Genomic DNA, 25,992 nt, shown 5'->3' on the forward strand with positions numbered 1-25,992 from the left:
TCTTGGGACCTCTTTGCTTTCACCCCACTGATAACAACTGTCCATGTCTGCATCTGTCTCCCCTAGGAGGCCCTGGGCTCCCATCACCCAAAGTGGAAAGAAGGGTCAGCCAGCTGGGTAGCTCTCTAGGGTACCTAAACAGCACTGGGAAGAGCCTGGAATGGAGAGGCTAGTGTTTTACAACCTCCTCTCGGGGGGAGCTTTCTATGGGGCTACAAGTTAGGAGCGGTTTGGCAAATTGCCTGAGGTGGAAGATGAGCCCTTCAAGGGTACTGCTTTAGGGACAAGAGAGCGTCCTTAAACTGCCTTTGAAGGAGGTGGGTCTGGGGAGCTGGAGGGATTTTGCTTTGTAGGGTGGTGAATGCAAGTTTGGGGCCAGAGCTGAACTGCTGGGGCCACAGAAGAGAAGCTGAGCTCTGCCTCCAGGGGGCGCCCTCCTCCCTCTACCTCTGCACAGGGCTCAGCCTCTTCTCCAATTCAGTGTTGACCTGATACCTAAGGCCTGAAAGATGCCCAACATGAGCCTGCCTAGAGCCTCCGTGACTCAGCTCACTTCCCTGAGGACTAAAGACCAGCCGGACTCAGTGAGAAGGGCAGCATCTCTGGCTTCGGTGGGGGCTCGGGTGCTGGCGTCATCAGCCCTTCCGGTTTCCAGATGCAGCACTGAGGTGGCTGACACTCACACAGTGGCTGTGGCCAATCGCAGCCTGGGAGGGGGCACGATGGGGTGTCACTGCTGGAGTCACCTTCATCCCTGTCACCCTGAGCCTGCACTCAGCTGCAAAGTGTTGTAGGGCTTGTGGCACTGAGTACCACCATCCCTGTGACATGAGGGCAGTGATAATGCGGAGCTGGAAAAGAGGCCTCTTTGTCCGGCTCCAATTTTTTGTCCAAACTGCCCTGGGCTGAGACCCCATGTGCTGTACACAGTGAACTGTGCACAACCTTGCTGCTTGGCAAAAAGTTGCTGTTCTCCATGCCAAATGTTGACACATTGAATTCAGTATCAACGAGGGACCTTTTAGAAACATTCAGCATAACATAATAGACTAATTCATTAGCACCCCATGGGTCTGACTCGGTAGAAGCTGAAGCTCGGAAAACATCGCCTTAAGGAATGACAGATGAAAATATCTTTCCCATGATATAACTGTTATTGCTGGGAAGCGGCATTAATTGTGATTGCTTATCTATTAATTTATTATAATTCTTTTTTCACCTCCAGGCTTTTACCTACACATGACATGTACCAGGGGCTCAGCTGGGGCTGATTAACGCGGGGTTATCTGGGAATGGCTCAAAGCTGGCTGGAACAGATAATGGCAGCTGGGGTAATTAAAATGTCTTCTGCATGGGAGAAGCAAGTTTGGAGAATTTTTTAGACACGAAGAATTGGTGACGTGGGTTTCCTAAAGGGAAGGAGATAAATGCCAAATGCCACTGCCCTCCCACATACAGCCACGATTGACCAATGGGCACAAAGTGGCACAATCATGAGGTAGACTCCCAAGCCAACGGGGCTGGAAGGAGGAGCTTGGAGCTGGAGCTGGAAGCAGGACATGGGGACCCAGGCGACATAGCTGATGCCCTGGCATATGGGGAGCTGCTGGGAGATACCCTGGTACCTGCTGCAGCCCAACCCTCCAACACACACACATATTCCACTGCAGAACTATTTGTATTGCAGGGACTGTGCCTCTCTGGAAGGATCGGCTCTTCCTGACCCTCAGAGAGGCATGGGGAGGAAGGGCAGTGTGCTGGAACAGAAGTCAGGAGCCAAGGCTTTTATCACTGATCTGCTGTGAGACTCTAGGCAGTTCACTCAACCTCTCTGGTCCCAGGTTTCCCCATCAATTAATGGGGAGCACAAACTGCCCTGTGAAGAGGAAAATCAGAGATGTGGAGAAAGGGCTTTGGAACCTGTGAAGTGTGGGTGCCGCTGAGATTTGTGGAGGCTTTGTTCCCCACGTTAGTGTCAATCACGTGATGCCTGGACCATCACAGCCTGTGGAATCCGAGCCGGAGCCAGTCAGAGGAAGCCAGGCGACACTGCATGCGGCTCTCGGCACAAGCTTCAGCAGAGGGCTTTGGAGCTGGATAGGTCCCGGCTGGACAAAATCCTTCCTCTTCTCCTTTTTGACTGAGTGACCTCTTTGAGCCTCAGTTTCTACTTTTCTGTAAAACTGGGAAAGTCATACCTCTCTTGGAGAGTTGTTCAGAATTTTGGATGAGATGGGGTATACTGAGCACATAAAATATATAAGCAGGAAGTATTTAATTAATCAATTTAACTCTTACATAGTACTAAATAACACTTTCCTTAGTGCTTTACTGATGTCAACATACTCGCTTAGTGCTCAGCATAACAGTCCTATGAGATGGTACTGTTCTTGTGGCCATTTTACAGATGGGGAATGAGGCACAGGGACGCGAAGTAACTTGCCCAAGGAAGTGGAAGAATCTCGATTCTAAATCAGGCGGATTGGCACCAGAGTCGGTGGACGTCACTGTTGCTATGATGAGGATGTTAATTTCACTGATTACTTTCTACTTTGTATTATATTCATTCATTCATTCAGGCATTAATGAGCACCTACTGTATTCCAGGTGCTATTTGGGCACTGGAGATATAGTGGTAAACTGGGCACCGTCCTTGATCCTTATGTGCACAAAGGAAGCCTACCAGCTGGTGAGCTTTGTGTTGGATCCATCTCTAGACACCCCCTCTCACCCAAGTGCCTAGCTTGGTACCTGGGACCTTGCGAGCATATGTATATGCCTGCTGGATAAGTGAGTATATGAATGACTGAATTAAGGAAATGTAAAAGTAAGGAAAACAGGGACTTCCCTGGTGGTTCAGTGGTTGAGACTCTGTGCTTCCCCTGCAAGGGGTACAGGTTCGATCCCTGGTTGGCAACTGAGATCCCGCATGCTGCGCGGTGTGGCAAAAAAAAAAACAAAAAAAAAAAAACCATAAAAAAGTAGGGAAAACAGACACTCTCTTGGGCTAGGATACTGCCCCAGGGTGCAAGGATACTGTCCTGCCCCTCCTTCCAAGAAGTCCAACCCTGACCCCACGCTGGCACTGGCATTAATGTGGAGAGCCACTGGCGTCACTGGGGTGGTGCCTTCTCCAGAGTCTTGTCTCGAAGGTCAGGTCGGGCCTCAGCTCCCTGAGGGGACACCCCCTCTGGCCTTGGAATGAGGGCATGAGCCAGGCAGAGATGCTTTTAATTGACTGTCTGGAGCTAGGACCGGAAGCAAAGCACAAAGAGGCCTTAACCACAGGCCCCGTGTGGACACAGTGGAGGAGGGGTCCGTACTCAGGGTGGGTGAATGAGATCTGTGGATTTTGTTCCTGCCGCTTCTGAAGGGATCTCCCAGGGCCCCAGCCCTTCTGCTTGGTGGCCATGACTTAGATTCTGTGAGCCCACTGTACTCTGTCCCCCACTGCCAGACCTCGGCTGACCAGCCAAGGAGTGGTCACCCCCCAAGGGGGGCTGCTACAATCTGGCTGATGACTCAGCCTCTAACCTGGGGACATTTGAAAATGTGTGGATGGCACTTATTTATTTGTCACCAAGCCTGGAAATCAGTGAGCAGGGACAGGGATGCTAGACATTCTAGAGTGGGCAGGACGTTCCGGAAGGATTAAATGTCCAGCCTCAAATGCCTATATGGTGCCCTGTTGCGAAGCACTGGCTCGTGCTTGGTCAGTCCGAAATTTGACCCGGGGCAGGTGGGTAACACTCAGAGAAAGAGGCGGTGAGAAGTAGCAGAGGCAGAATGGATGGTCGGTTGGGGTGTGATGATCCCAGGGCAGCTGTGATGAGCTGAAGTTGCCAGGGAACAGAGGCGGCGAGGAAGGAGCTGAGGCCGAGAGCAGGGGGAGGGAGCAATGGGCAGAGAGAGGGAAACGGAAGAGCCAGGCTGAGTCTCAGGGCAGAGGGTTGGAACCATAATCCTCGGGATGTCCAGGGTTGCTCTGCATCCAGAACCACTCTCCACATCTGCTCTTGTGGCCTGGTGGTTCATTCTTGAGTCTCTAGTGACTTGAGGTTACCTGAGTGAGCTCTGCTCCTTGAAACCAAAAGAGGCCAAATAAAGGATCTGAAGCCCAGAGGCATCACAAATTATTCCCATTTTAGAGGCAAGGAAACTGAGGCCCAGGGAAGCTAAGCAATCTGCCCATGTGCACAGTCCCTGGTGCTAAAGGGACTCTCATCCTTATCTATGCCTCCGAGGCCTGCTCTCCTGTCACTGCGCTGGAAAGTAATGTGGAGGGGGGATGGGCACAGGGGGACCACAGCCGTCCCGGGAGGTCTGCCTGCTCCTCGCTTGTATATTCCTACATGGACTCCAGGGCTTTGTTACAGCAGCTCAAAGCAGTGAGGACTCAGGGAGGCGAGCCAGCAGGATGGAAGTGTGGGAAGAATGTGCTGAGCTGGCACAGGGCTGGTGGGGACCTCTAAGGGCCCAGAGGTTGGACTCAGCACCCTAGGAGCCCAGGGCTGCCATGCCTGGAGACAGAGCCTCGGGCGCCTGGAATGTGCCCCACCCCACCTTCCCAGCCTTGCTCCTGTGCCCTGCTCCTAGCTCCATACGGAGGTGGAATATTGGGGATCTGATGACCTCATCCTCCAGCCTCCAGTGACTTTTCCAGGGGAGAAGCTAGCTTGGGTGGATAGAAATCCAGAAGGGACCAGGGCAGAAGGTACCTGGTCTCAGTCACCAGCTTCCAGCATCCCTTTCTCCCACCAAGGCTCCTGGCAGGTCCCCAGGTCTGGGCTCTGGATCAGAAGAGTGGGCAGGGTGGCCCCTGAGCTCTGCCATGGGCACGGGGTGGGGGGTGGAGAGAGGGTAACAAGCAGTTGTATGCTGGGAAATGCTTAATAACCAGCTCTCAGGGGATGGAGAGGAGGAACCTCTTATTTGTAGCATTTGCCAACTTCTGTGATGTGAATACTCCCACCTTGGCCAATCTCAAGCTACCTGCATGATGTCACTGACTGAACGTGGAGCCAGGAAGAGATGAACACAGCTGGCTCTGGCAATCAACCAGAGTGAGCCTTGAAGAGCTAACCTGCCTCCTGGCCTTTGCTTATGCTGTTCCTTCTATGTGGAATGCCCTTCCTCTCTCTCCTTGGTGTACTCCTACTGATCCTTCAAGGTCCAGTTCAAACATCTTCTTTCCTGTAAAGACTGCCTGAAATTCCCCACCTTCCACCAGCTCTGTGGCACCCAGCGTCTCCTTCTGCTGTGCCCCGTGGCCATCTGATGTGATGGCTTGTGATGGCACAAGCTGGCCGAATGAGTTACACATAGAGATGCAGACTGGGCAGGATGGGAGCTCCTTGAGGGCAGGCCTCAGTGCCAGTCGTCTTGAGATACTCAGTTGAATACAGGTGCTGGGTAAGGAGTGTTAGCTGGGTGCTGGATGAACGAAGGAACACAGCTAGAGGCTTGCAAGACTGCAGTGGCAAGTCTGACGCAGATTTCAGGAGCTTGTTTCAGCCACAGGACGTTTAGTGATGTTGTCACTTGCCCCAGATCTGGGCTGGGTAAAAGAGTCCACCCGGGACCCCAGTGACATCCAGGGCATCTGGCTCCAAGGCAGGGTGGCTGGGGATTGGTGCCCCTTTGGCACAGGGATCTCTTTATTCTGCTGATCTCAGACCACAACTAATTATCCTAATGGGTTTAAATGGCCCTAAATGTTCTCAAGGTTTGGACAGAACCCATCTGGAGCCCGCAGGTGCGCTGGCCCCGGCTGACAGTGAGTGGGCAGACCTGAGCGTGGATGCCACAGGAATCCAAAGCGGCAACTCCCGTTGCTGCGTGAGGCCTGAGGCCTGGGACCTGTGTGAGGGCGTGTGGGCTGGGGCCAAGGGTCATCATCATAACAACAGCCCTTCACAAGAGCAGGCACTGCTCTCAGCGCTTTAGTTCATGAACTCATTCAGTTCTCACAGCAATCCTAGGAGGTAGGAGCCATGATCATGCCCATTTTGCAGAGGGAGAAACTGAGGGAGGTTAAATGATTTCTGCGAGGTCTCACAGCCAGCAAGCAGAGGGGCTTGTGTTCACACTGGCAGGTTCTGGAGTCCCTGTCTTTAGTCACAACAAGATGTCACTTCTCAAAGTGGGCAGGCCACAAAGACAAATTTGTGCCCCTGCCTGGGGCCACACCTACAGCCTTAGGAAGCAAGTCCAGCCTGAATCTCCTCTAGCTGCAGCAACTGTCTCCCCACGGCTGACCTTGTTCTGAGGGAGCCCCACCCCGACCCGTGCCAGGACTCGGAGGTACATTACCAGGGTGGTGAAGATGAAGTGGTAGTACTCGGTCATCATGCCCATGGCCATGGCCTGCGGGAGAGCATAGTGTCAGCACCCTGCAGGGAACACCCGAGAAGCCCCTCCCCCTCTCCACCCTGGCAGGGGGTGATGGGGGGTGGGGAGGGAGGGGGGAGACAGCGGAGAGGACCCGGGGCAGCACAGGCTGGCGGTGGGTTGGGAGCGGCTGGCCGCTTGGAGTGGGACATCCTCTGAGACCACCTCCCGACGGAAAATGACTGGCTGGCAGACAGCAGTGGATTTCACACTGGAGCGTGCAGCAAAATCACGGGTGACACATTAAAATGCAGAATCTTAGGCCACACTCTCCAAAGATTCCTAATTCTGCAGGGCCAGGTTTGCCTTTTTAGTAAGCATCTCTGGGCCTGCCACACTTGGAGAAATGCTGATGGAATCCGCCCAACATCGCCTCCTCAAGTGCCCTGACTCTCCTCAGCTGAACTCACTGTCATGGCTCCAGAAAGACGTCTGTGGGAGCCTGGCCCCCACCAGCCCAGCCAGGCCCGACGAGGAGGGTCTGTCCTCAGTCTGAGCCTGCCCCGGAAGGGCTGACACATCCCTGCTTCTTGGGTCCTGGCTGGCCACACAGCGGGCCACATGGCTGCTGTGAATTATTATTCTATACCATCATGAAATCTATTGTATTTTATTAGAAGCCTATAATCTATAATACTAATGACCATAATGCATTTTCTACAGAGTTCTTCAGAATGAGGGCCCACAAAGTGCTCCAGGAGGAAATGTCACTGGGTCAAGTACACTTGGAAAATGCCTTACGTTCCCTCCCGGTCTTGGAGGTTCACAACCCGCATTCGCAGGTGAAAGGCTCAAGAAGTCCTCAGTACGCAGATGTGCTCACCTTGGTTTAGTTCAGTGTCAGGCTGAGCACAGAATCTTCATTTTCAATTCTAGAAGTTTTCATGTCAGCAAACTGGGGAGTGAATTCGGACTTTCGGGCTGGATGACCTCTGGCCCATTACTTTCCCCCGGAGCCTCAATCTCCCCATCTGAAACCGAGCACGATAATCGCCCCCACTTCCCAGGGTGGCGGTAAATGAGGGGCAGTGTGTGTACCCGGCACCGAGTAACTGCTCAGCGAACCCAGGCTGGGACTGTCTTTATTACTCAGTTGCACATGCCTGGAAGAGGAGGGAGGCACTGGGCGCCGCTGGCCGGGACACTGAGGGTTAAGGGATTTCTGGGGAGCATGTACTTCTTCCACGCTGAGTGTAAAGCTGTGCCGCATCCATGCTGACGGTGCCCTGGGCACTGGGATAAACTCTTTCCTCGCCTCATCTCACTGAATCCTCCAGAACCAGGGGAGGGAGGGATCATTCACTCCATCTACGGAGCAGGGGATGACTCCGGGGCCACTTGCTCTGGGGTATATAGCACCCATGGGCAGAAGCAGGATTCAAGCTCTCAAATGAGTTTTTAGCCCCCGTGTGAAGGTTCCTGGGGTGGGACTTCCTCTGGGGGAAGACAGAGGCTGCCGTTCAGCTGGGGCACCCCTTGCAGGGTGTGCGGGGCAGGCCTTGGACACATTCATGGCCAGCTCAATGCCTCTCCCCCTGCATCCCTGTGACCCTTCCCTGCCACCAGCATCTCCCGGGGTCATGTGTCAAGGCTCCGCAGAATGCCTCCTCCAATCACCAGGTTCGCTTTCTGGGACCACATAATTGCCTTTTACACAAAGCACTGGTTCGAATCAGAGTGGTTTTGTTTTCAGCCGTGGCACCCTCGGAGGGCGGCTGTGAGCGATTTCGCTGTTTGTTTCTTCGGGGGCTGGCAGAGCTCGCCCTGGTTCCCAGCACGCCACCCTGGGCTGTGTCGGGAACGGAGGCGCGGCCAAGGACCGAGAGCCATTCTCCTCCCCCTCCGTTGCTGCAGAGCTGAGCAGACGTTGCACAGAGCCTCGATAAACCTCCCAGTGGTAGGAGAGTGACACCGAGTGCCACGGGCTGCAGGGAATCAGTAGCTGGAAGAGGAACTCTGGGGGCTGTTCCCGAGACCCCCAGGCCTCTCCGTGCTTCCCGCAGTGTTCTATTCCCTCTCCGCAGCCCGCGCCTCCAGCCTGCCCCGAGGTGGCGTGGAAACCAGCATTTACTCAGCACCCTCCATGCGCCAGGCCTGGCTGGGGCAGCTCATCTATCGTCTCATCCCATCCTCACACCAACTCAGCGTGTCGAGACCACTATGTCCAATTTGCTGCTGGTGAAACTGAGGCTCACAGAGGCAAAGTGACCACCCAAGGTCATACAGCCGGAAAGAGGCAGACTAGAGGTCGAACCTGGATCTGGCTGACATCATGCCTGTGTCTGGGAAATGCGGGGGAGAGTGGGAGAAGTGGCAGGTAGATCCCAACCATCCCTCCCGCTGGCCAGGGCTCACGCACCTGCTTGAGGATCTGGGCGGCCATGGTGTGGCTGCAGTCGAAGATAATGCGAAATTCCCGGCCTCGCTTCATCTCCTTGAGCAGCGGGCGCGAGTCATCAGAGTCAAGGGGGAGCTGGCGGATCTTCAGGCGGATGTTGTACCTTGATGGGGCCATGATGAGCTCCTGCAGTCGGATGAGCCCTGAGAGGTCCCGGGGCACAAGAGACACATGTGAGCCCACGTATACCTAGCTGCAGGTATCCACAGACTCGTGTGGCCACAGGTCTACAGACACACATGGACACTGACATGAGGCCCACGGAGATAAGTTCATGGACTCAGCCACGCATGTGCAGACACAGGCACTAGCACACTGGGGCACAGACACGTGCACCCAGCTGTGCACGCTGGCACATGCCCACAGGCATGTGTGCACATACAAACACATGCTTATCATGCACAGACAGGACATACACTTGGGTTGATAAACACATGTGTACACAGGTAGGTAAAGGTGTGTACAGACCTGTACATTCAAAAGCAGGCACGGACAGGTAGCGAATCCCCACTGAGTCCACCCACCTGCCCCTCTCTAACTCAGTCGGTGTAGAGACTTATGGAGCCTGAACCAGAGGCCCCCCACTCCTCCTCCCCCTGCCCCCTGCCCCCTGCAACACTGTGAAGCATGGGACATAATCTTCCTAAACAGTCCCAGCAGCCTGCTTCCAGGATGCGGCCCAAGTGGCGGCTCCAGGCTCAGCTGTACCAACGGTTGGACCAGGTAAGGCCGGGTGGTATTTGTGCCCGGCCTCCACCCCCAAGGGCAGGCTGCCCCCGTACACCTTAACCATTCTTCCGGGCTTAGTGCAACCGCCTCCTCCATGACGACTACCTCTATTGCTCTGCCCAGACAAGGTCTCCCCACCCCACTCCCATCCTGCCCCTCTCCCCCGAAACTCAGTGGCCTCGTCGTCCTTCAGCACCAGCCTCCTCTGGCCTCATCTCACTCTCCTGGTCCTGTCACAGACCCTCAACATCAGGGACTGGGTCTCCACATGCCCTAGCACGGGGCCTGGCACTTTGGTTGTGCTCAACACAAATTTCCAGAACTGGATTGACTACTGTCTTTTTTTCTCCCCACGCTGAAATATCCTCCACCTTGGCATTTTGCAAAACCACTTAATCTGGGGACTTCCAGGGAAAACTGAATGTCACTTCTTGGAGACAAATGGCTCGCTTAGGTCTAATTAAGTCCATTTCCATCCTTAGTACAAGGTCCATTCTTGCTGACTCCTCTCTGCTTAGCCTGGAAGCAAGTTTGCTTGCCATTCTCTCTCGCCCTACCCACTGCAGGAAGAGCGGAGGAAGCACAGGCCCAGGGTCCCAAGCAGGCCGTCCCCTCCCACCTGCTGGGCTCCCCGCCCATACTCAGGGCTCGGTGTCTGCATCCTGGCTGCGTCGTCCACTCAGCCATGCTCCATTTCCCCTCTAACAGCACTCTGGTTTTCCTTTAGGGAACAACTCCTACCCCCTGCTCAGTCCATGTGACTCAAGAGTCCCCACTCCAGGGACACAGAATCTGTCCCCACTCCAGGGACACAGAATCTGGCCCCAGCCTGGTCAATCAGCACACACATTGCTCTAGGCAAAGGTATGGGCTTAGAGACGGATGTGTGACACCAGCTGGTCCTATCAGATGACTCCCAGGAATTGTGCCAGAGCAAATGGTAAGAGACAACCCTCTTTCCATTTAACTCCAAATGGGGAGGAAGCGAGTCTGGGGTCACCACTTAGAACCTGAAAAGGATTCCCACAGGGCAGAAGTTAGGAAACACAGAAAGAAAATAAGCCCTAAAGATACTCATTTGCACCTCTAAAGCTAAAATTACTCCTGAACTTTCCAGTAAATGAAACCAACAAAATCCTCCCCCACACCCTCGCCTTTTTTTTTTTTTTTTTTTTTTGCTTAAGCTAGTTTGCGATGGACTAAAGTTCGCAATCAGCTGTTGCAGTGCCCCCTATCCCGACAGAGTCCCCACACACAGACAACCCACTTCCTGAGCCTTCCAACAAAAAGTCTGGATTTCCAAAGCCATTTCTGGTACATACACCTGGGTCTGTCCAGCCTCTCATTCCCACTCCTGAGGGCTGGACATCCGGAAAGCAATCCGACTGGTATCCGTCACTCCACTCTGCTGGGGAGGACAGAGATATTTCTCTGGGACCTAAGCCTCCCAGAGAGCTCCCAAACAAGCTTTGCCATGGCTGTGGGCATCAGGAACCCCCAGCCCCCTGGGAGGTCTCAGATCCAGGTGTGTGGGCTGGGAGAGGGCTCTGGAGCCCTAGAGTGGTCTGGACCAAACAGGGGTCCCAGTGCTTTCTAATACCAGACTTGATGGGGGCAGGAAGAGGATATCAGGTGACCTTACAGAGGAAGGAGGGGTCACAAGCTCCCCCCAAACACACACACACACCCATCCTTACCCTCCCTCCTCAACTAATCCCAGAAGTTCTTACTTTGGCTGAATGATGCTGCCCGCTCACACCTGTTACCTTGCGAGGCCCTGAGTGCACGCTTTGCTCCCACTCGCTCAGTTTTCAGACCCAGGCACAGCATCAGTAGGCACATGGGCTTTGGGGACCCAGGACATGAGGACAGGGACAGTCTGGATGCTAGAGCAGAGGCCACCAGAGCTTTCTTGTCAGCCAAGTTCATTGCCCTGTGTAATACACAGTGACCCACATTCTCCAGCAGCAAATGTCAGACCTCCTTCCCATCGGTGTATTCCCAAAGGAGACCAGAGGCTCGTCTTGGCCCACCCCAGCAGAGGACTAGGCTCTTTGTTCGCCTGAGATGAGTTCTCCTTCCTGGCTGCTTCCCTAATCAATCTCTCTCAAAATATCTGCAGTGAATCATGGTTGTGGAAGTCATGCTTTTCACTTACAAAGCACTTCTGCATTCATTACCCTATTTAAACATCTCCCTGTCCTAGAAGGCATACAGAGTAGGGGCTTTTGTTCCAATGTTACAGATAAAGAAACTGAGGCCCAAAGAGGTTAAGTGAGCCTCCCAAGATTTTGCAGCATGCCAGCAATGGGATCAAAATTCAAGACCAATTCTTTTTGGCTCTTAGGCTGGGCCCTTTTTCGTTACCTCAGCATTTTCTGAGCCCCTCCCTTCCACTCTTGATATAAATCTGTCTTTGTGCACGGGTTAGGTTAGGAAGGTGGCTATGTGGCAAAGCTCATAGGGCAAACACTGCTGGTCCCTGAAATAATCACTCTTGGTATTCTATAACTGATGAATTGGCATCCTGAAATCATGGGCCAAACTAATGACCAAAGTTGTTTGTATCCTTATTATCACTGGGTTTTCCTGGGCACACAAAAATCGTATTATAAACTCTCCAACTACAAGCCCTACAATCTGTGTTTTGCTTCCTGCCCCATATGGGATGTCTGCACCTAACAAATTCCACCTATAGTGATATGTAATTAATAAAGGCTCTTGCCCGTGATTTCCCCTTGCTCCTGCCTCCTGACCAACCCTCCATGTGGCCCTGGGTGCCATGGTGTGCCCCCTTCTTCTAGGGAACTGTAAGTAACAACTCTTCTTTCTATGCCATTGGCCTTTTCATATCATCACTTGGTCGTATCTACCCTTTAGATCCCAGGTACATTTTAAAACAGTTCTCCCTGCAGTGCATTCCAGTGATGACCCCAATTCTTCACCCCTCTCTACATCCCCATCCTTTGCCATGTAATTTTGCAGTGCCCTCCAGCTGCGGGGGCAGGTGACTTGCTCTACCCACGACATTGGGCTCAACCACGTGAACTGTTTTGGCCAATGGTGTATTAGCAGGCATGACATAAGCAAACACTTGAAATGGAATTGCACACTGGGTTTGTTCTTTTCACCTCTGCCATCGTCATGACAACATGCCTGGGCTAGCCTGCTGGAGGATTGAGAGCCCAGCTACCCCACCATCTCAGCCAAGGCCAGTCTAGATCAGCCAGCCGTCAGCCGACCCCCGAGCAGGTAAGTGATCCAGCTGAGACCAGAACAACTGCCTGGCCAATCTCAGTCAGTCACTGACCCCACAGGCTTGTGAGCTAAATAAATGCTCATTATTTTAAGTCACTAAGTTTTGGGGTGATTTGTTACACAGAATTATTATAGAGATAGATAACTGATGTACCCTTTTCAAGCATACTAAGAGAACCATGATTTTGTTTGGGTGGCAACATGCCAGCCCCAAGACGTGACTCGGGATGGGTGAAAGCCCATCAGTGGCAGTCCCATTCCTATCTGAATGTGTTTAGGGTGGTAGGCGCAGACTCAGTGAGCTGTATAGTGTGGTCTGTTGGAAGGTTACGAGACAGATTTTCCTCCCTGATAAGAGGCACGAATCACATTAAGAACAATCCCTTTGGCTTCTACCTCTTTCCTTACCACTTCCTGGGGTATCATCATGTGAGGATGTGATGCTTGGAGCTGCAGCAACTTTATTGTGACTATGAGGGGGAAAGTCAAGAGAACTGCAGTGATACTACCCAGCACCTTGACTCTGCTGAACTGCTAAACCAGCCCTGGAAAGGCCCATCTCCAGACTTCTTGTCAGTGAGATAACTAAGCGGCTACTGCTCCAGTCAATCTGAGTTGGGTTGTCTGTTACTCACAGACAAAACATCCTAATGGAAACAACCCCCAAAGCAAACATAGCCAAAGTCGGCTATAAAGTGCTTCCCATTCCATGGGTTTGATGACCCACAAGCTGTCCTGTCCCCTTGAAATATCCTGATTCTGGGAGCATACTTCTTACTACTCACTATTCTTCATCAAAGTTATATAATTGTTTGACTGAATCCAACCCTGAATCCCTAGTACTAAGTTCTTTTTGACCAAACCAGCTCTATCACTGACTCCCCTAAGTTTTAAAATATTTGTTGAATTGAATTGAATTGAATATCAAGTTGAATCAAACTATAATTAAATACTACAGGAAAGAGTGTGTTGGGCACTGGAAAGGGTGAAGAAATGAAGATGTTATTTCATCTTCTTTTGAGAAGTTAATAGGGGAGTGAGTCCCCACCCAGAGGTCACTGGTCATCAGAGCTAAGAATCAAGTGATGTGTACATACAGTCAGAGCTAGACATCCTTGGGGAGAGGAGGCTCCAAGCCTCAGCATCCGCTCTGACCAGTCTCACTGGCATCCACCTTCATGCCACAGCATCTTTTCCTCTGCAAAGCCTCTCCTGCTGCCCCCATCCAGCCTGGAGGCACCAGTACTGCTGGGCCGTGGTTTATGCCAGTGTCTGTTCTGACTACTCTGTGCCCGTGACACTCCTACAAATTTTCAATATTACCTGCTCACATCCGATTCTTTTCTTCCATTCTGGCCCCAAGTTCTCTTCCAAGCAGCCCCTTTGCTCCTGCCTGGACCAACATGGCCCCCTCTGCCTCAGTCTTCCTGCTCCAGGTTCTCCCTCCACCTCTCTGTACATCGCTGTCAGTGCCACCTTCTAAAACTCTGCTTTTATTATTCTGTTTCTTTGCTCAACCAACACTCAGTGGTCCCTGGCTGCTTACAAGGTAAAGTCTGAACTCTGAAGCTAGACAGCACAGACCTTGCCCACAGCCTTATACATGCTGTTTATCTGACCTTTTCCTCCTACCCTCCATACTGGGATCCTTTTCCCTGCCAGGCTGTCCTCTTGAGGAGACCGCCAGGCACAGTCGCACCTCCTCATCTTGCTCGCACTGTTCCCCCTCCTGTAATGCCTTCGTGACTCCTCTCCTTGTCCATCCATCCTCAAGGCCAGGCTCATGTCTCTCCTCCTCTGGCAGATCAGCCCAGACTAGCCAAGGCCGTGGAGCTTCCTCTCCCCAGGCGCCTCTAGCTCTGACTGTATGTACACGTCACTTGGTTCTTAGCTCTGATGGCCTAGAAAGACCAGTGAGCTCTGGGCGTGCACTCACCCCACTTCAATATGACTAACTTCTCTAAAGAAGATGGAATAGCCACATCTTTATTTCTTCTTCCTTACCAGTGCCCAACGCACCCTTTCCTGCCATATTGAATTATAGTTTATTTCCATTTTATTTTCAGTTCAATTCAATTCGATTCAACCAAACATTTAAACGTCTGCATTGTACCAGGTGTTGTGCTAAACCCCAGAGGTACCAAAGACCCATGGTCTGGAAGCAGAAACAGGCTCAAATATAGACAATCATTCACAGTGGTATGTTAAGACAGGCAAAACTACAGGGCTGCAGCAGCACCGCCATGACTTGGAGCTGGGCAGGAGTGACTCTCAATAACTGGGGGCACTGAGCAGGGCTCGGGGTCTCTGCCGTCCAGTATCTACTGTCCGGTGCTTTGGGTGTAGCAGGAACTCAAGACATGCTTGTCGAATCCTGAGTTAACTAAATCTCTGATCGTCTTTTCTGAGGGATTCTCTCCCCACTGTCCCGACTCCCCATTAGGAGGTAATCAAGAGCTGACACTGAATCACAGGCAGCTGAGCGCTGGAGGGCTCTCTCCAAGCGGGCCGCTGTAGCTCTTGACTTGTCATGTGGGAAGAGCAGGGCCAGACGGGTTAAGTGACTTGCCAAGGTCACTCTCTTAAGAGGCAGGGCTAAGAAATGTCTTGGGACTTGAGTCTTTGGAAAGAAAGAGGAGGAGAGGGAACAGCTCCGTGCTGCCCAGTTAGTAAGCGCAGAGCCTGCGCGCACCACGTACTGTTTGGTCTGAGTCCAGAGTCTGAGCTCGTAGCCAGCGTGGAGTTGGATGCGTTTGCTGCAGAGGAGAATGTGTGAATGGAGGGTGCAGGTAGGTGTGGGCGTGGCCGTGCAGGCGTGAGTGCAGATTGGAGCATGCTGCTGGGGTGGAGGCGGGAGTGTAGGGCAGGTGTGAAGTGGGCTGGGCTGGGTGAGTGTGGCTGGCGTGTACCGGGCCGCGGGTGAGTGCAGGGCGAGCATCAGTGTGACTAGATGAGGCTTGGGTGTAAGTGTGGACTTTCTCCCCAGGGGCAGCTGAGTTGAGCGAGCAGCAAAGAGCCCGATCCTGGGGCTCTGCCGCCCTCATCTCCTGCCCTTGGCCCAGCCAGGCCTGGCTACCCACCTGTGCTGTCGTCATAGACCACAGTGGCCGACCGCCACTTGAGGTACTGGACCAGGTCGAGGATGGCATGGCTGAGAGAGGCGTAGTCCGGGTACAGGTTCACATAGAAGGTGTCTTTGTTGTCCGGTGGGTGGTGCTTCCAGCGCAGCTGGATGTGGGGCACCTCCAGCGCGTTGCAGATGGATTGCACGGCATTGGTGCAGGAGCCCTGGGATGGCCCAAAGATCGCCACCACCCCCAGTGCCAGCTGGTCACAGGCTGCAACAGAAAGAGGGAGGGAAGGCTGGTACAGGGGTCAGTGCTGTCTCATCAGGCATCTGGGCATTGGGGGCATGGGGAGCAGTCCTCTTGAAAACCCCTCTGAGGTGGGCGACTGATGAGCCCTCTGAATCTCAGTTTCCTCATCTGGAAACTGGGGTTGTAATAGCCCACACCTTAGAGAATCATAGGGAAGTTGAATGAGATAATGAGTATACACTGTTGGTGGGAATGTAAGTTGCTGCAGCCACTATGGAGAACAGTATGGAGGTTCCTTAAAAAGCTAAAAATAGACCTACCATATAATCCATCAATCCCACTCCTGGGCATATGTCCAGAGAACACTCTAATTCGAAAAGATACATACACCCTATTGTTCATTACAGCACTATTTACAATAGTCAAAACATGGACACAACCTGAATGTCCATCAACAGATGAATGGATAAAGAAGATGTGGCATACACACACACACACACACACACACACACACACACACACACACACACACAAGATGGAATATTACTCAGCCATAAAAAATGAAATAATGCCATTTGCAGCAACATGGATGGACCTAGAGATTATCATACTAAGTGAAGTAAGCTAGACAGAGAAAGATGAATATCATATGATATCGCTTATATGTGAAATCTAAAAAAATGATACAAATGAACTTATTTACAAAACAGAAATAGACCCACAGACATCGAAAACAAACTTATGGTTGCCAAAGGGGAAAGAGGGGGAGGGATAAGTTAGGAGTTTGGGATTAACAGATATACTATACTATATATGAAATAGATAAACAACAAGGACCTACTGCATAGCACAGGGAACTATACTCAATAGTTTATATGTATGTGTATATATATGTGTGTGAATGTGTGTGTATAACAGAATCACTTTGCTCTACACCTGAATCTAACACAACTATAACTTCAATTCACAAAAAAAGACACAGCATAGCACTCGTGAAATAGAAATGACGATTATTTTTATGTTACCATCTCTGTGATTAGCATCACCAGCTCTGTACCTGGTCCTGTTCTGGGGGGAAAGTTGAGAAACATATAGGAATGAAACACCTACCTGCTGGTGACTCTTAAACCTCCAGCCCCACCCGTTCCCTAGCATCCAACTTGTACATCTCACCTCTCACTCACCATCACTATTTGGATGCCTAAGTTGCATCTCAGACCTAACGTGTTCAACACGTCACCCCCTCTTCTCCTCCCAGCCTCCCCCATCCCAGTAAACAGCAGCTCCACTGTCTCAGTGCCTTATGCCCCAAACCCTGGTTTTGTCTTGACTCCTTTCCTCTCATAGCCCACATCCCAGCCCATCAGCAACTCCTGCTGCCTCTCCTTCAAAGCATACCAGAATCTGACCACTTCTCTCCACTCCCACCCCCGTCCAAGCCACCATCACCTTTTGCTTGCCTTACTGCAGAAGCCTCCTCACCAGTTCTGGCTTCCTCTGTAATCCTCCTGCCATCTTACCTTTCACAACCTAGGGTGGATGACATCACTCCTTTGCTCCAAGGGCTCCTGCTTCACTCAGTCTTGCAGCCAAAGTCCTTACAGTGGTTAATGAGGACCTACTTGTTGCAGCTCTTCCCCACCCTGTCCCCATCACCACTACCACTTTCTGGTTTCCTCTCACATCCTTCTCTCCCTTCCTCACATCACTCAAGCCCCACTGGCTTCCACGATGTTCCTCAAACATGCTTAGCACACTCATGCCTCAGGGCCTTTGCACGTGCTGTCCCCTTTGGCTGGAATGCTCTTCCCTCAGATATCCACATGACTCCTTCCTTCCCTTCCTCCAGGTCTCTGCACCTTTGTGTCTTATTAGAAACACATCACTACCCAACCTGCAATAGCAATCCCTGTCCAGCCACACTCCCGAAAACCCACACCTGCTTTGTTTCTTTATCTATTAAATGACCACTGAAGTCTTGTTCATTTGTTGACTTTCTCCTCCCACTAGAATGTGGTAAGCTCCAGAGAGGCAAGGGCTTGATCTGTGTTGTTTATTGCTGTTTCAACAGTGCTTAAATCTGGTCTGAGTAGGTGCTGAGTGAATCGACGCTGAATCCCTGCCTTCAAACAGCTCACATTCCTGGGGGAGGCCCAAGGACTCAGGCAGGTCAGACGGCAGATGCTCCTGGGAAGGGCAAGCATCAGTGGGCACAGCAGAGCACGAAATGAGCAGAAACGAGGGCAGCTGGGCCTCAAAGCGGGGCATAGGCTTACAGGGATTGTGTCTAAAAGATCCATAAAGTGGGACCTCTCAGGGGCAGTCACGGGCTCCCCAGGAGCCACTGCCTTTTCTCTGGCAACTGTCTCTAGTTTTCCTTTGGGCTCCACTGCCTTTCCCACTTCCAATCCCGGGGGGGTAGTGCGAGGGACCCAGACCCCAGCCGACTGCTCACTCACTGCCCCCAGGCCACAGACTTTGGTTTGGAGGATGGCCATGTGACCAGTTGGAGCCAACGGGATGGCAGAAGACCTCCCACTGAAAAGGGGGAACTTCCTGCTATAACTGGACCTGGGAGGAGGTAAGATGTGGAGGTGGAGTAGCCCCCTGTGCTCACAGAAAAATCACAGTGCTTGTCTGTGAACGGAGTCAGTGTGGAGGACAGAAGAGCTAAGAGAGAGAAAGAAATGTGAGCCCCATGATCAAGTGGAACCCTGGACTTTGGTTACATGGACCAATACATTCTCTTTTTGCTTAAACAAGTTAGGATTTGGCTTTCTGTCACTTGCAACCATCAATGGCACATCAGCACACCCACCAGCCTGTGGCCATGGGAATGACGCTATGTGCACACTTATGAACATATGATGCATGTAGGAGGAGGCAAAACATGGATACACAGTGGATTCAGGCACATCCTGGCTGCCTCAAGAGCCTCTGGGAATGACCTACTGGGCTCAGGCTCACCCCTAAGATTTGCAAGGCCCAGGGCCAAAGAACAAAGAGAGGCCCACACACCCAGTGGCTAAATATTTAAATGTTGTTAAGTCAAGCTAACAAACTGTTATATAAAACATGTGCTTTTCTCCTACCTTGGCAAATATGCCTTCCTAACAACCTGGAAAGTCAGGTGAGAACGGAGACTTCTCCTCCTCAGTGATGTGGGGAGAGAAGTCACCAGCCTCTACACTGCCCCCTCCTTTGACCACTGGTTCCACCCTGAACCATAAAGGGCCTTGAACTTTCCATGTGGACACCCCACTTCTTATGTCCAAGCTCTGTCCACACTCCTTGCAAACAGCTGTCTCTTGGTCACCCCTACATAGGGCCTAGGAGTGTGACTATGGGAGTGTGGTTCTCCCTCCAGAGGACAGGCCAGGGCAGAGGCTCGTGCAGGCCTAGAGATGGGCACAGAGCCAAGTGGGCAGGAAATTCAGGGTTCTAGATACTTGGAGCAAAGACTAGAAGGGCAGGGCACAGGCTCCTGGTGGGCAAGTCCCCTTGGTCTGACTGGCCCCTTGTACTCAGAGGGGACATCAACCAGGGGAGGGTAAGGGCAGCCCCTCCAAAGCACAGGCCCTGGGAGAGAGTCCCTCTTGCCTGGGCTAAGGGATCCAAAAATACAGGGTGGTTTGAATTGGTCATAATGTATGGTCTTCAGGGTATTTTTCTTCTCCACTGACATCCACCCCTCCTCCCTTACTGCCTCCTAGGAATAGGAGATATTGTATAACCTAGTTATTTCTCCTGAAATTTGTACTTCCCCCGAGAACATCAGAGAATGCCACTTATGGTCTGGGTGAAAGAGCACTCCGGGGGGTAGGCTAGTTATTGCCAGAAGTCTGCTGGGAGCACCTGGAACACGGGACAGCACAGCCATGTGTGGAAGGTAGCAGGCCCAGCACAGAGGGCATCTCCTGGGTGACCAGGATTCCTCATGGCCCATGCCAAGTGCAAGAGAGGACACAAAATAGGGCACATGGTGCCTTCCTGGTGCTCCTACAGTGGTGGGACTGGAGATCAAGTCTGGGAAGCACTGTTTCGTCCCTGCTATTGTCACCCTAGAGTGAATAAACCTCGGGCAGCACTCTGTGTGACTGTGTGTGACATAAACCCTAGAGATAATAAATGCTTCAAAAATTGGAACTCTAGGTTTGTTGGTAAATGGCCCAATTTGGGGACAGTTCTCCTCTTCAGGGCCCATGCCCCAAGGAGGCCATGTCCTGACCTATACTCTCACTGCCCATTCATGCTGTTCTTCTGCTCTCTGGGTTTACTGAATGTCTCTCTGACCACTCGTCCCCTTATAAGCAGGTGCTCCCTGAGCATTTTGTAGCCATAGAGACTGGACACCAATATGGAAGAGATGATGATAGTGAGGGACAACCATCCAGGCCTGGTCACTTCCTCTTGCCCAAACCTGAAGATGTAGGCACGCTGTGAAATCTGTAGGTTTCTCTCATGCTCTACCTCCTCTTTCTGTTTTGGACCTCCTAGCGGTCCTCTGATGTCCCTGGTTTCCAGTCTACTATCTACTGCCTCTACTCTTTTTCTTTTCCTTCTAGGACCTTCTGATTGATGACTTGGTTGAATAACTTTTGTGTCTCATTCCTTCCCGCTACCCTCTCCAAGAACCTGTCTTTTGGATTTCCTACTTTGATCCATACCCTGAAGCAGGCAGGCAAATGCTGCCCTGCCACCTCCATCCTCACCCAGCCCAGCTGCTTAGGTCATGCCCGCTGCCCAGGCCCAAGGTCTGGGGATCCTGTTTGACCGAGGCAGGGGAGAGTGGACCCACCAAAAATTATGATGATGCAGAGGATTGTAAGAGGAATCTTGAAGGAAGTGATTTTGATTTTGACGTCGATTGTGATGATGATGATAAAGGTAACTGTAATGATAGCTGTGATAGTCGTGATGGTGAAGACCATATTCTGAGGCTGTTGATGATCATGGTGATGGCACTGATGAGGGTGGAAAGGTGACGACGTTATAACAATGGTGGGATGGTGATGAGGAGACTGATGATGATAAATATGTCAATGTCACGACAGTAATGGTGATGATGCCGGTAGGAATGATGATGGTGATGTAAGTGTTGATGAGAAGGAGGTGACAATGATGTTGATGGTGATGACAGTAAGGGTGGTGATGATGTCGGTGGTGATGAGAGGTGATGATGAAGATGCTGATGCCATGACAGTGATGGTGATGTTGGCAAGGATGTGAATGGGGTTGATAACAATTTTGATGGTATTGATAAGATCGGTCACGATGATGTTAATGCCATGACTGTGACAGGGATGAGGGAAGCAGGAATGGTGGTGATGATGCTGGTACTGATGAGATTGGTGATGATGAAGAGGCTGCTGTCACTGCAGTGATTCTGATGACGATAGGAGGGGTGATGACGCTGGTGCTGATGTGAAGAGTGGAGGTGATACCATGGCTGACAGTGATAACAGTAACTGTGGTGATACTGCATTGGTTTTGATAATGGCGACGACAGTGTGATATGATCCTGATGACCACACTGGGGTTCATTCTCCCAGAGATGCAATGATTAGATCTCACTGCTGGGTGGCAGGAGGCATCAGTCCTGCCCTTCACCTATGTCTTCTCCACGGCCTCTCTCCACATCCCTTTTCCTGTCCCTTCCATGTTCCTTCCACCCTCTGAGAAGCTTCCAGCCTGGAAGGACACTGCTGCCCCAAAGGGACCAGGGTAGGGTTATAGCAGCAGCAGCCGCAGAAGCTTTATCTCCAGATGTTTCCAGGGCAGCAGCCAACTCTTGTTCTGGCAGCCCTGAGCACACACAGCGGTAATTACATTATTTGTGGCTTCAGTTTTGAATCCATTTTCTGATCATTTTATAGTAACTCAGTTGTTCACAGTCATTGCAGGAGTCCACAGCCTGAATGCAGCTCCCCCCACCCACCCACTTTGCATGGCAATTGTAGTTATAGCAAAAATTATCCCGATCAATGTGTGTCTTAAAAGGAATTGAGCAGCCCAGAGAATAAGTGGAGGCAGAGGAGCCTGGGGAGGGCTGGGTCGATTCCAGGCCCACTCCGGTCAGGCTTGGAAGAAAACACAGACGTTCTCTGGGTTGTTGGCTCAGGCACTGCCTGGAAGTCACTGATCTTTTAATTTTCCACAAAACATTTAAAACTAAAGACAATAAGTGAAAGTCCCTGTTAATGGGGAAAGGCCTCCTGGGCCTCATGTGGAGGAAAGGACTCATTCAACCAGAGCTGGCAGGGCAGGTGGTGCCAGGCTCCGTGCCTCTGCATCCCCTCAACCCACATGGCCCGAGGTGGCTGGATCCAGCCGTGATGAGAACCTCTGCCTAGGGAAAATGAATTATCACTGGGTTAATTAGAATGAGGCCCAAGTTCACCCCTCTGGAAGAGTCCTAATGATACTCCCGAGGAATACATTTTTAAAAACCAAAGATGGAAAGAAAAAATAAAGATCACAGAACATGGGGTTCCCCAAGGGATGGAGGGTCCCCAGTGGGGAGCATGATCCAACAGCAGAAATGCCTCCAGGGTCAGACAGGGGTGCTTCTAACCACAGCAGGGGTCTGTCTTAGGTATATTATCAAAAGGACATTAAGGGAGAGTGACAGTAGAGAGAAGCCACTTACATTTTTTTATTGAGATATAATGCAATTCAGTAAAATGCGTTAATTTTAAGCACAGACTTTTATGAATTTTTACGTATAACTGAACTCATGTAACTACTACTTAGATCAAAACATAGAACATTTCCAACACTTAAGAAGGTTCCGTCTTCCCTTTTCCAGTTCATATTTCTCTTCCAGAGGTGACCACTGTTCATTCACTCAACAATATGTCTGTGAGCCTCATCTGTGATGGTGTGCGTAGCAAGAGCTGGTTCTGTTTTTATTGCTGATTCAATTCCATTGTATAACTATACCCCCCACCTATCTATTCTTCTGTTGATGGACCTTTCATTTATTTCCAGCTTTTGGCTATTATCAAGAAAGTGGCTAGGAACAACCTTCCAGACATACATTTCGTTTTAGTAGATACTTCCAAACAGTTCTCCTGAGAAATTGAACCAGTTTTCACTTCCACCAGCATTGTGTAGAGAAAATAAACCTCACCTCCTACCTCCCACCCGACCCAGAAAATCAATTTGAGATAGATCATAGAGTTAACTATGAAAGATAAAACAATAGAGCTTCCAGAAGAGAACACAGGAGAATATCTTTATGACCTTAGGATAGACAAAAACAGAACACAAAAGGCATTAGCCATAATGGAAAATATTGATAAATTGGACTCCTTTAAATGAAAAACTTTGCTCCTCAAAAGATACTACCAAGAGAGTGAAAAGGCAAGCTCATCTGTAACAGATATATGCAATATGTATATCCAGCAAAGGACACGTATCCAGAATATATAAAAGACTCATACAAATCAATACGAAAATGACAAGCAACTCAATTTTCAAAAGTGGTTGAAAGCCTCCAAAAGGCACTCCAAGAAAGGGAAGCTCCAAATGATCTATTAGCATCTGAAAAGATGCTCAATATCTCTGGTCATCAGGGAAATAACAAAATAAAACCACAGTGAGACATCTGCCACATAAACCACCGAAAATAAAATGGATTTTACCACGAGTTAGCAAAGATGTGGAGCAACTACTACTGTCTTGCATTACTGGGGGGAGTGCCAACTGGTACAGCAACTTTGGAAAACTGTTAGGCTGAACATATGCACATTGGATGACCTCACATTTCCACTCCTAGGTATCCAACGAAAAACGTGCATGTTTGTGCGCCAAAAGACATCGATGAGAATTTTCATAGCAGAACTACTCTGTGGCCTTAAATGGAAACAACTCAAATGCTCAACAGTAAATCTGATTTTTAAAAACTGTGGTCTATTCATGTAATGGAACACTACACAACAATGAAGAACAAGAGACTACTGTTACGTCCAACCACATAGATGAATCTCACCGATCTACTGTAGGGTGAAAGAAGCAAGGCTCACAAAAGTACACATTGGTATTCTATTCGTGTAAAGTTCGAAAACAGGCAAAACTGGTGTATGACACCAGCAGTCAGAACCGTGATTCTACAGAACGGTAGTGAGGAGGCAAAGGGATGTGCAATCTAGCGGAAGAGATGGACGATAATCATATAATTATACCCACACACCCACACCCACACCCACACCACCAGGGGTCAGGGATGTGAAAAAAAGGTCCAGAGTGTTATAAGATGGAAGCAGGGAGACCTGACCTTGTCCAGGAACTTGTGGAGGGCTCCCCTGAGGACCAGAAGGCTGGGAGGAGAAGGAGGAGGTCTTTAGACAAAGAGGTGGGATGGGGAAAGGGAATTATAAGCAGAGGGAACAGCATGTGCAAAAGCCCTGAGGTGGGAGGAAGCATGGCACCTGAGGACGGCAGGGATGGCTAGAACCCAGAGACTGAGGGAGCCAGTGGCACAGATGTGGCTGGAGGGTCACGTCAGTGCTGGACTAGGTAGGCCCTCCAACAAACAAGGCACGTGACCTGCTATAGGATGGGGAGGGGCTGTGGCTTTGGTCACTTGGACCCATCTGGCTGGACTTCCAGAGCTGAGTGTTTCTGTCTCGGGTCTACTCCTCCGCCACCAGGCAACTCCACATAGTGTGAGACTGTGAGCCCCTGCTGGAGGAAGTGTCTCAGCAGGCTCTGAGGCTCTGTCTCGGGCTCACTGCTGGGCAAGGTCCCTGTGCTGAGTGGCATGTGCACCACTCAAGAGTCATCTATTCCTTTAGTGAATTTTAGACAAAAGAGACAGAAGACACAACCCAGCCTTTAGTGGGGTGGTGTCCACGCGGGCCTCTCTGTTCCGTCTCCGGGCATTTGTTCTGTGTCTTGACCTTTTCACTGAGCAGTTTTGATTGAGGTCAGTCATTTTCTAGCTGGACAAGGCTGGGCAGAGGGTGCCGGCGTGGACTCTCAGCAGGGAGATGGAGACCTGACCCCACAGTGATGGCCACAGTGCATGCTGGGAAAGAGCCAGGAGGATGTGGGCAGGGAGGAGCGCACGGCAGCACGGGCAGAGGAGGGATGGAGTGATGCGCGAAGGACCACTCTACAAGGCTAGCAGGGTGGGGTGCCTCTAGCTTGTGTGCAGGTTGGCCCTGACGCAGTGGCCTCTAAAATGTCAGTGACAGCTGTGTTCCATGCCAGGAAACCCCCGACCTTCTGCACACAAGGCAAGGAGAAGCAGGGCGGGCGAGACAGGGACCCGCAGTGGGAAAGCGCCTGAAGGTGTGAGGCCCCTGACCTGATGGCTCAGGGAGTGGAGAGCAAGGCAGCCAATGTAATAAGAACAAGTCCAATGGTACTTCATATGTGCCAGGCACTGTCCTAAGCGCTTCACAGAAGTGTGCCGATTTTGTAGACGAAAAAAAGCTGAGGCACTGTGTGTTTTGTGCAAGGTCACACAACTAATATCAGAATGGACAGAGTGCAGTTCCAGGATGTCTGGCTCCAAGCCCATGCTACTCTGCCTTTCTATACTGAGGTGTTGACCCGCAATGGGGTTTTGGAGGACAGAGATGGCAGCAGGCAGCACCTTGGCAGGTCTGTACCTGAGAGCCCAGGAGACCTTGATTAGCCACTGGGAACCCCTTAGAAAGACCAAGGGGATCTTGTGGATGGGCCTGTCTCCCCAAGATGCATGGATGATGCTGTCAGCTCAGCTGACAAGGATTCTGGGTAATGATGCTCAGCCTCCCAGGCCCCATTCTCCCACTACTCATTCATTGATTCATTCAATGGTCATTTCATTGAACACTTAATATATACCAGTCTTTTAGGTGCCAGGGCTATATCAGTTAAGAAGAAGGAGCCTTCCTCTCAGCTGTGTTG

General features: G+C 51.1%; 1 protein-coding gene across 1 annotated transcript in view; it reads right to left on the minus strand.

The window, feature by feature from the left end:
* Positions 1-25,992, minus strand: part of GRIK3 (glutamate ionotropic receptor kainate type subunit 3) — a 104,444-nt gene that overhangs the window by 65,313 nt on the left and 13,139 nt on the right. The window contains exons 3-5 of the mRNA XM_036853278.1: positions 15,856-16,113; positions 8,750-8,931; positions 6,313-6,366 (exon numbers count right to left, since the gene is read on the minus strand). Of these exons, the coding sequence (XP_036709173.1) occupies positions 6,313-6,366; positions 8,750-8,931; positions 15,856-16,113 (494 nt within the window). The remainder of the gene's footprint in view (positions 1-6,312; positions 6,367-8,749; positions 8,932-15,855; positions 16,114-25,992) is intronic.

The sequence above is a fragment of the Balaenoptera musculus genome, chromosome 1, assembly GCF_009873245.2.
Source record: "Balaenoptera musculus isolate JJ_BM4_2016_0621 chromosome 1, mBalMus1.pri.v3, whole genome shotgun sequence".
In the NCBI taxonomy this organism is placed as follows: Eukaryota; Metazoa; Chordata; class Mammalia; order Artiodactyla; family Balaenopteridae; genus Balaenoptera; species Balaenoptera musculus.